Consider the following 11857-nt stretch of genomic DNA (forward strand, 5'->3'; position numbering starts at 1 on the left):
CACAGAAGATCCATAAGATGATCTCAAAAAACGTATTTAATTAATAGTAGCCTTTCTAAATCTGGTTAAATGTGCATGACTACCAACGGTGCACTCCATGCCCAAAAGCATATCCAAAGGTGACCATTTCATATTTGGACGCAATTAAACAGTCACTGATCTGCGCGTGTAGGATATGAGTGATTGAAGAATTGCTTCCATACCACGATCTTTCATCACGTGGTACGTTTTACGATTTATCCTCATCCAATTTCACTGGAATTCCGCAGCCTAGTCTCTCGAACCCCAGAGCTCGCCCTCGTTCAGCGCTGCGCATCACATTCCTCGCAGCAGAATGTGCTCTCACACATTGATGCCACGGATCCATCTAAGGGTTTTGCTTTCGTTTTAAGTTCACCTGGTCTGATGTGTTCCTCTATAGTGTCATTTGGGAGAGGATGTTGCTTCTCATTTACGCAACTTTGCTTGGAATTTTCCTCAAAACAGGTATGCTAAACTTTGGAGACTGCGTAATCTTACACGTGTTAGTTTGCTGCGTTGTATTCTGATGCTGAGAGCATTTCCGCAAGTGATGTGTCCAGGTATTCCAATCTAATTCAAGTTTGGATTATGTTTAAATTATTTTGGGGAGCTTTTCTTTGTCGGATGAAAACAATTAAATCGTTTTCAGAAGTCCAGTAGAGGTCTGGTAATGCCAACAGGGAGGCGCGCAGGAGGTCACCATTGCAGATCAAATCATCTCGTTAAATGCATTTATAACTGTCTTGGAATAAGAAATTGTGACATAGATTCTTGGATTTAACATTTTTAATGACACTTGCGCTCCAGCTAGAGAAAATATGTCACCTTAGGTCATAATTGCGTCTGTAAAACTATAGCGCCATATGACTTGTGCAAAGGCACATTTTCAAAAATGTTACTTAAGCTACTATTTTACGTATCTTTGCTTAAATGTAATGATATTGTTTAAAAAGTCAATGTTAAATAATAGAGCTGAAACATTGACCATTATTCCATATTTGGAGCGTCTTTCTGATCTTACAATTGCCCTGCGTGGCATGCTAATTTGGCTATTGAATGTTCCGATGAATTGCTACTAAACATGACTCGACACCCTTACAGGTGAAGAATGTATTCACACATTTGATAAAGCAGAGGGACATGTCGAGGCCGCTCATTATCAATAGCCTATTAATAGCTTTCTAATTACACAGATGCAATTCAACACTTTTTTTTTTTTTTTTTACAGGTGTAGGCATTCCATCAAGCTCAAATGATAAGGAACTTGATTGATCAACAGTTGTCAGCTCAGGTGAATGTAATAAACTCAAGCACCATTTTTTTAAATGGGTGTCAAAGGAGCTGAACTACCACTCCATGAACACCTGTGATGAATATTAAAATCACTAAATATGCAGAGAATAAAAAAAAGCTGTCTCTCTTCAGATGACTGTGGGAGGAAAATACACCATTTAAGATAGATGACGGCAAATAAACCGATTTCTCAATCCACACGGGTCACCTTATGGCAATGATTTGGGAATGATGTATACAAACGGTGGTAATGTAGTTTAATTTAAAAAAAAAAAAGGTTCAGGTAAAATGACAGTGATAATCTATGTCAATGGAATAGTCCGCATTGTCATTCCAACATACATCCAAACGATCAGCCGCTCAGAGCTTTTCCAGTCCATATTTCCAGTCCAACACATTGTCATTCCAACATACATCCAACGATCAGCCGCTCAGAGCTTTTCCAGTCCATATTTCCAGTTCAACACATTGTCATTCCAACATACATCCAACGATCAGCCGCTCAGAGCTTTTCCAGTCCATATTTCCAGTCCAACACATTACACATGACATATGAGCAGTGGCCCTGTAAGAACTTGATCTCGCCAAAAAATGACTCTGGTGTAAATAACATACAAATGTTCTCTCCGTTCCGAGTTGGATGTGCTGCGTTTGGTTAACATACTCACTCCTTAAACATAATCTTTGCTGTTAGCAGAAAATACTTCGAAATAACTTGAGGATGTTTTGACCTCAGTGAACTATGAAAAGTATAGACAATGTGTACATGACTTTATGCTTGCCTCAATGTTAATTATATAGAGTGTAAATAGCCAGTGGTCTGTAGAGGACAAATACATTACAGTCTAGGATGTGTTTAGGCACTTTATGAGACTCTATTGCTCAGTTGATGGATGGAGTTTTGAAGCATTTATCTGGTTTTAAAGTAATTACGCTCTGATTTTTGTTTTGGGTCCTTTTCAATTGAATTTGTACTTGACGGCGCTGTCAGACTGGGAAAAGAATGACTGTCGCCATTTTAATAATTAGAACACGGTACTAACTGTCACGGAGAACAAATGACCTGAAACTGTGGCGCTTGAGAACATTTAGAATGATTGTTTATCATTGCACAGTCATGCATGTTTCTGCTAAACCCTGAATCAGATTGTGCTATCCGTCCGGTATCCTCGATTCAATTCTCTTGATTTTTCTTCCCCGTGAAACAACTTTGCGTGAATAGCCAACCATCTGTCATTCTTAGTTAATCTCAAATTTCCTTTTAATTCCAATGAGTCAAGTTAGAATGAATTCATCTCATTTGAAGTCAGTGCTGGAGCAACAGCTTCATTGAGTGTGTGGATAAAAACACTTTGTCTGAAGCACTCTGGCTTGGTTGTTTTGACCTGTAGTAGTCAGAATGGCAATTATTATTTTTAGTGCGTAAAGTTGAGTCGCCTTTTTCCCTGCACAGATACAGTATGCCCAGCTTACACACACAATTATGTCTGACGGCTCTATATTAAGTTTAGTTGGCAAGTACATGAGAGTATGGATTTATATTGTTGGAAAGTGTTTGTTCATTATTTTCAGTCAAAATCCCTTTATCCTGACTCCAGACCTGTTTGTGCACCAAACAACTCCTCTCTGCTGTGTTTCTTTGTTGTCATGACAAACGTGTATGTAGTCAGAGAAGTATGTGTTTGTGTGACTCATCACTGCTTTCTGTGGTGGGGTACAGAAATGTCATCATATTAGCTCAAAGTCCTATTGTCTGATATTTGCAACATGTCCGCATGTGTAAGGATATAGCGTCAACATCGTCTCTCTCACATTAACTGCCCTTTGAGATAATCTTCACACTTGTGATTCATCACGGAGATCCCGTCTTGCAAATAGGGTCCAAGTTGACTTTCAAAATGCCAGCGAAGAGACTTTTTCGTTTCAAATATGGATTTGTCTCTCCTCGAGGATATAGTTCCTGATCTGTGGTAATGGCAATAGATCACGAAAACACATTATTCTTGATTAGCTGGGAGGAAAACATGGGGGGCTGAAAGGCTCCAGATGAACAAGGGATAATGCTAATGACTGAACTGCAGACCTGGGTGCACGGCATAACATTTTCAAATCTTTCAAACGAGATTTTAGGCCTAATCTTTTCAAATAGTTTCAGCGTTTCGATCGAGCTTGCCTGGAGTGCCAGCTTGCACTTTTCTGACAACTCCATTGGTTCCACTGTGCCGGGAAAGCTCAATCTAGCACAGCCAAATGAACTTGAAAGAATTTACCAACATTCATAGACTAATGAGATACTATATGCCAGATACTGGTGAACTGTGGACTTTAATTTTTATTTTTTTTAACTCCTTGCGGTTCTTCTTGTCTCTCTCTTGTACAGGCTATGCTCTCCAGATCCAATGTTACCAGTGCGAGGAGGTGAAAAACAATGAATGCTCCACGCCGGAGTTCATTGTCAACTGCACGGTCAACGTGCAGGACATGTGTCAGAAGGAGGTACTGGTGAAGAAGGATGGTAAGAAAACAGCGTCCCATTCCTTTCCTCGCTTGTTCTTCATTGGATAGAGCTAGTGGGAGAAGTAGTCCCTTCTCGCTGACGCTGGATCTCCGCCACAGCAGAGCGTGAGCTTCAGTCTGACGAGAGAGACAGGAAGGTTGGAGGATCTGTTTTGTGTCAGAAGGGTGGGGCCGGATTCGAACCCACGCCGACACAATATAAATGTATTCTGTAGCTAGACCACCCCAGGCCACACTGCCTTCTCTGACACCTACCTTGCCATACAAAACCAAGTCACACCGGACTGTGACACTTTTTAACATGTGACCTAAATACGGTATATTTTCCTCTTTCCTGCACTTCCTCTCTATCTCTGAATTCAGTGGAACTGATCTATAAGGTCTCCTTGTAACATCAACAAATGAGATCATAAACTAGGCCTACATGCCCACTACATCAATTGGGACCTACAGTGTATCAACGAATCTCCATAGATGAAGAGGCTATTACCATAGTTAATTCATGGTTTATGGCTCATATTATTTTAATGGGATTATCCCAAAGGGTGGTTAACCCCATGGTTGCTGGTTGCTGTACTCAGTTGATCCATGCAATATTTTTTATTATAAACTGGGTGGTTCGAGCCCTGAATGCTGATTGGCTGACAGCCGTGGTATATCAGACATTTATTTGTACTGCTGTACCAGTTTATAATAGCAACAAGACACCTCAGGGGTTTGTGGTATAAGGCCAATATAACACAATTAAAGGCTGTATCCAGGCACTATGAGTTGTAAGAATGAGCATAAGAACAGCCATTAGTAGTGGTATATTGCCCATACACCACACCCCTTCGTGCCTTATTGCTTAACCCTCCTGCCGTGTTCCAGTCAAATTGGACTGATTTACAAGTTTTCTCTCTGAAAAACGTAGTTAATTTAATCGGATTGTCATAAGGTTCCATGACTTTGTCCACACAGGGCATCTGAACACACAAATTACATTTGGATGATTTTCATAACATTTTGGGGTTTTTATTTAACTTTTGTACACCTGTGGTGTTCCTGGTCAAAAATGACCAGTAATTAGAAATTAATGGGTGAGAATACAATTAGTGTATAAAATTGAGTTCAGGCACATGCCCATTCATCAGATGGACACACTTCCTCTCCCAGACCCCCACATACATGTGTGTTTGAGCACACACACACACACATCACTCCCCTTCTTGGCTTCCATGGCAACCCCCACGGGAACCTTTCCCCAATAGAATATTTCCCCCAGGGGAACCACACCTGTTAGCATTCTCACAGACAATCGCAACATTGTTTCAATAATATATAGAACTTTTCTCAGGCTCTGGTATGTAAATCTTTTTTGAGGCCTTTCTCACAATTCATTCCGTGACAGCACAATGACCAAACGATATATTGTATGTGAGGCTCTTGATCATATCTTTGATCATAACACTGGTGAGGAGGAGAGAGTCCTTGTTAAACTTTGACACAAAGTAGTCCGTGATGAATAGAACAATATTTTTCATCTGAGTATTTGTTTTTGTCAAAATAATCCATACATGATGCTTTTTTTTTTCATCTCAAAAACAAGTTGTATGAGCTCAGGTCAATGAGGCCCACAGGCCATAAATAGCAAATAGAAGTTCAAAACTTGCAGTGTTCACAAGAACTATAAGTTGATAAAAAATATCTAACACAACATTAGGTGATAATATATGTATTATTATGGATTTATAATCAGCTCTAATGGGGGCGGTCATTTTGGACCCGGGAACACAGAATTCATTAACATGAAACGAACACAACAAGAGGGTTAATGAGAGAACGCCCTTCAAACACACTAGGCCTATTGATCTTACCACATCCAATGTTATGTACAGCATTGTCACTTGTGTTCAAATGTATGCTTCCAATTACAAGAGCATAAAAAAAGTGTGCCAAAACCGTCATAGCAAGATTGTCTTTAGCGAGTGTTTTATGCCCGAACTGTCTCTGAACGTGATGGTTGACAAGATTCATCACTCAAAGGCAATAATCTACGGCAATAATGTCATGAACAAATGTACACGGTGTAATGCTGTGTAATGGTTGGAATAACCTTGAGATAAGGATGCACTTTTGTGTGAAATGCACTAGCTTACAGTATATTCAGGTCGCAATTGTAAATGAGAACTTGTTCTCAACTTGCCTACCTGGTTAAATAAAGGTGAAATAAAAAATTAAAAAATATTCACAAATCTTTTCCAGTCTCTGCACTCTTTAGAAAGGTCTTCTGAGTCATTTGATTCTAATGCGATGTTGGCAAAGGGATTCTTATGTGCTCCTGTAAGCAGATAAACAGAAAATTCATGCAAACTTTTATTCTAACATGAAACCTTCTAGCAATGTTGGTAATGAATAAGTTCCTGAATTTAATCATTTCCTATAATGTCAACCTGAGACCAGGAGCCTAACTAATTATCTTTATATGCAGCAACCGCAATTTATCACAAATAATGAATTTGCGAATTACCACATCGTTATCGGTGGAAAGAAACACTTGCATAATGTGTGTATGATATGTGAAGACATCTGTAACATAATCCTCAGGGAAAGTTGGCTTTTGCACGTGAATTCTACCCATTCCTCCCCCCAACAAAGGTTTGGGGACTTGGTTTGTTTGACTGTCAGTTCTAAATGTGCATAGTGATGAAGTATGGAACAAAGCAGAGGGTTGATTAAGCTGAAGTTGCATTGTTAATTCTGTCATACTTAATAGCAGTAATCAGGGGGCTGGTGCAGACCGAAACACTCTACTTTTGTCTTAAAGGCTTGTCTGACGTCTTTGAGACAAAACAAGAATATTGTATTGCATTTACACATTTACACTTTGTCTGACAGCTCATCGGTTATTATTTCAAGAGAAAGACGAGTAAATTAGAGCAGTAAAGTTTTGATGTAACTTTTAACATGACTAGCAGTTCTCCCCCCCCTTTCATCTACCTCTTTCATCTACCTCTCTCATCTACCTCTTTCATCTACTTCCTCTTTACTCTTTCATTTGAACTTTTCTCGACACTTCCCTTAACGTCGACGGGTATAACACATTATGCCACAGTTACAATGCAATGTAAGACTTGTCGTAAGCACTTATGAACCCCTTCTCATAATAACAGCTCTTTGCAGTCTGCTGACACATTTCAGCAGAGACCACGTGATAGACCTTGCATTAAGACATTACGAGCGCCCATATATGCTTATAACATGTAACGGATGCTTATAGATTCAGTGGAGCTTGAGTCGAATCTCCAGGGTCACTTTGCATTTCTCTGTGTCCAAAAGCGCAGTGTCTATTTCCTAGGAAGGAGTCTTGGCGAAATGGGAGCTGAGTCCCTGCAAGGTGTTCATTGATCAGGCAGGGAGACGCAGGCTTTCTTACCACCTCCTGTGGTAAGACTTCATGGCACAACAAGGTTTCCATGAAATCAAAACACTCTTATTCATGTGCATTCTCTCGCCACCATATAAATCAAAGCATTGTTTTGTTGCAATTGTTCCATCGTTTGAGAGCATTATACTCTGTCGAGGTGACATTCTCCAATGTTTTCTTTCTTATAACGGCTCGACAAAGGTTCTAGGCACTGAGAGGATCACCTCCCAGTAATATGAACCATTCCAGTATTGATCAGGATAAAGTTCTGTTAAATTGCAAATAGCACTGAATTACATTATAGTCTCAAGAATTTCTCACTTGGCTAAGATCCTACGGCAAATATGTTCAAATCACCACATTTTTTTGATGTGTAATTGTTATTCCTGTTTATTTGTGAAAAAAGCTAGATTAGATATTGCTTTGTCTGATTTTCACAGATATTTGCTTTACGTACAAGAACATGCACTGTAAAAGGGTGGGAGACATGGCATAGGCCAGGCATAACGTAAAACAGACACACATTCATGAAAATAAAAAGACAGTTGACGGACTTTTACCCCTCCCTTCCCCAGTGCTTGTGCTACCTCAGTTTGCTATGAGACTTGGCTCAGTTTCACCAACGGTGTCACTACCACATCTACCTTGACCTGGACATCCTGTATAGCTTTGCACTACTCCTGACCACTTCTCTCTCTCCTTCTTCAGGCATATTTTACCGCAAGTCCTGTGCCTCGTCCGGGGCATGCCTCATATCCTCGTCAGGCTACCAGCAGTTCTGCACTGGAAGGATCAACTCTGTGTGCATCTCCTGTTGTAACACACCGCTCTGCAATGGGCCCCGGAAGAAGAACCGCCCGGTCCCGTCGGCCGCCACCTCTTCATTTTCCTCCCTTCTTTTTCTTCTGGTCTCCCTCACGCTGGTCTCCCTCTCTCTGACATAGACCGAGAGGCGTCCATTTGTCCCCTGCTCTACCCGAAGATAACACTAGAGTATTATGAGAGTACATATAGGCTACAGTACATAACCGTACGTAGTGTATTGGCCACATCAGACTCTAGTGTCGTCTTTGAAGAGGAATCCTATACATAAGAGACTATCCCAGGAGGTTGGTGGCAACTTAATTGGGGAGGACGAGCTCGTGGTAATGGCTGGATCAGAATGAGTGGAATGGTATCAAAGACATCAACCACATGGTTTCCAGGTGTTTGATGGCATTCCATTTGCTCCGTTCCGGCCATTATTATGAGCCGTCCTCCCCTCAGCAGCCTCCTGTGGACTCTACAGCGTCATCTTTGGATCGGATACTCAAGAGCTTAAGACACTTTGGAAGGATCCCCTTTTATAATCCTGGTGTTTTGAGTTTTTGAGAACTGAATGCTTTACCATTGCCTCCTTTTTCTTCGTCCCTCCCTTGCCCTCCAATCCCCCCTTGCTTACTCTGTAGGTTCCCTATTGGGGGCAATGGGCACTGACCTCATCAACGTCGGTGTTCTCCTGTTTATAGGAAGATCGAACGCTTCAGATCAATACTCCTGATGATTAGGAGTCAGACGTGATCATAGTCAGTGAGTACTCAGCAGCCGTTTAGCTGTGAGAATTGTGTTAACTCATCATGGATCTGAGTGTAGAGATGGTACTGACAGTTGAGGACATTGAGCAGTTAGTTGTAGGGATTTTGGAGATATATTTAGATGGCTGCATCATTTACTACTAGTACAAGTTCTTGTTACAGTAAGTACTAACTGCAGGATCTCATGTCTTATATCATTTGTAAGTAAAGATGTGTGATCTTAATTTGACCAGTTTCTCACAGCAGGAACATATTCCTACAGCAACAAATCCTACAGAAATGTGAATTATTGTGTGGGTTATAATTAATGGACATTTACGTAAGGGTTGATACATTTTTTGTTTGGGCAAACCAACATTTTAAAGTGGAAAATACAACTCTAGAAGCCTTTAAAAACCTTGAATATACTACAAGTTTGCTTTTCCTGCTGTGCAGAAAATTTCCTGCAAAAACAGGGTGATCAAATTAAGATCCTACATCTGTATATACCCAATTACTTTCTTGGACTTCACATATTGCTGAAAGACACAAGGGATTTGTTCTTAAACGTTATATAAATTGACATACACTACTGTTCAAAAGTTTGGTTCACTTAGAAATGCCCTTGTTTTTTAAAGAAAAGCACATTTTTTGTCCATTAAAATAACATCAAATTGATCCGAAATACAGTGTAGACATTGTTAATGTTGTAAATGACTATTGTAGCTGGAAATAACAGATTTTTTACGGAATATCTACATAGGCGTGCAGAGGCCCATTATCAGCAACCATCACTCCTGTGTTCCAATGGCACATTGTGTTAGCTAATCCGAGTTTATCATTTTAAAAGGCTAATTGGTCATTAGAAAACCCTTTTGCAATTATGTTAGCACAGCTGGAAACTGTTGTGCTGATTAAAGAAGCAATTAAACTGGCCTTCTTTAGACTAGTTGAGTATCTGGAGCATCAGCATTTGTGGGTTCGATTACAGGCTTAAAATGGGTAGAAACAAATAACTTTCTTCTTGAAACTCATCAGTCTAAATGTGATTTTCTTTCAAAAAACAAGGACATTTCTACGTGATCCCAAACTTTTGAACGGTAGCGTATTCAATAACCTGTTATTAGCTGTAGTCATTTACAGGATGATAATAATAGTCTGTATCAACATCCAGTTTCAACTTTAAAAACTTTTTTGGGGGTGTGGTTCTTCAAGTATATTTGAAGTCATTCAACAGTCCTTATAGTATATCTCCGCTTTTTAGTTGTAGAGCTTATGCAGTTCCGTTATTCATAACTGATTCACAAGTTCACATTAAGGACATTTCATTGCAGGGATGCATATTATACCATTTTCTGTACAGACATGAGATATGTGGCTGTCATTGCGGGAAGGTCAGATTATAAGTATTGGTTATTGTAGCTACCTGCTAAAACTGCTTAGAGGAGCTTTTTAGTGTAGTTGCTCATCTGGAACTATTGACGATGTTCTATAATGCTCATTCAGCAGCATACACCCTTTGGCACACAGTGACTCACGGAACGCTCACCACGCGCAGCGTGTTGTGGAATGGATCCCTTAGCTATAAGTGGAGAGGCATAGTTGATGGATGCATTTACTCAACAATGCATCATGTACAAATATTGCTCATACTTTTATGTCTTACTGAAATCATATTCTCTCTCTTTCTATTGATGTTTCCTATCTGATGGATTGTCACTTGAAAGTACCAGAGAGCGCACAAACACAACTACAATATTTTGGATTGTGTAAAATGATCCACATGAACCATTGGAGTGAGCGACTGGTCGAAATGTTTCTATTGACCCCTGAAACTGACGTCACTCACGTATATCAGAGTGTATATGACTACTGAAGGTTGAAGTGACAATGTGGAGTTAATTTGACAAAAGGGTACAGACAACAGTGCAGTAGGAAATACATGACGGGGTGTTTATTTATGTTGGCTAGTGTTTCTTTCTTGGTTCTTGTGCCATGGGCTTTTGCCAGTCATAGTCAGTATTAGCTTAGCAGTAGCTTTACAGTCATCTACTTTGTCTTTCTTTTCAGCTGATTCTATTGTCAATTGATGAGTTATTTATTCTGCTGAAAAGGCAGCACAGAGACTGAAGGGAAGACCATTCTTTTTTGAAATACAGCATATATGAAATGTAAATAGATTTCAGAAACATATCTAATAACTTACTCTCATTACTCCAATACAATTGTATTTGATTTGATTTATTCATTGGCCATTGTAATTATTGAAAGGCTTTGCAAAGAGATTAATGTAAGAAGTATGTCATGATGCATCCTTTAAATTAAAAGATAGTGGATAAAATTAAACGATAATGATACAGCGTTTTTTCCTTATTTGATGTTTATCTTGAATGTGTCAGGCAATGAATTAACAGGTAGACATGTTTAACAGAATTGGGGTATTATGGGTAATTTTTTGGATGGTCTCCCTTAATTGGTCTTCTGTGAAGAGTGATTGTATATTCTGCCCATGTGAAATGCAAATAAAGAGTTGTGACCAAAAACAGTGCTTCTGAAACAGCAGACTCGCCATTTTGTTTTCAATATGTCATAAACAAATAACATATTTATAATAACATTTTTGATTTGATTAGTTGCTTTTTTTCAAAGGGCAGTTTAAGTTGAATGACCTCGGGCATCTTATAATGCCAACCTCCTTTGTTGGGGAGTTGAGGCTTGTCTGTAAATGAGACATGGGCCTAGTTAGGTCAGCCTCACACTGGGAGAGAGAGATGGAGGAAGAGAGCAAGGGAGAGAGGGATGCCCGACACAGCCGTGCACCACGTTTAAATGAGAGACACAGGGTGACGGAGGCTGTGAAATATCCTGTCTCGGAGCCTAGCTTGAAATTTCTGTGACCTCCAGCGGCTAGGGTTTATCTTATTATTCACCACCAGACACAGTACGCACCATGTGGACCTTGCTCCATTTATTGCAGCGTCTGGAAAATGGATATCACAGGGAGATGTCCCTGCATTTCATATTTCTGTAACTTCCACACGGCTAGATGTAGGCTAGGGCAGAATGG

At 39.9% G+C, this 11857-nt stretch overlaps 1 protein-coding gene across 1 annotated transcript; it reads left to right on the plus strand.

Annotated features, from left to right (window-relative positions):
• Window positions 1–197: 197 nt before the first annotated feature.
• LOC118363137 (ly6/PLAUR domain-containing protein 1-like) lies at window positions 198–11347 on the plus strand. The gene is made up of 3 exons (XM_035743833.2): window positions 198–486; window positions 3695–3829; window positions 7946–11347. Exons 1-3 carry the CDS (start codon window positions 438–440, stop codon window positions 8179–8181), a joined length of 420 nt encoding a protein of 139 aa, XP_035599726.1. The 5' UTR covers window positions 198–437; the 3' UTR covers window positions 8182–11347.
• Window positions 11348–11857: the final 510 nt, after the last annotated feature.

The sequence above is a fragment of the Oncorhynchus keta genome, chromosome 30 (assembly GCF_023373465.1).
Source record: "Oncorhynchus keta strain PuntledgeMale-10-30-2019 chromosome 30, Oket_V2, whole genome shotgun sequence".
NCBI lineage: Eukaryota > Metazoa > Chordata > Actinopteri > Salmoniformes > Salmonidae > Oncorhynchus > Oncorhynchus keta.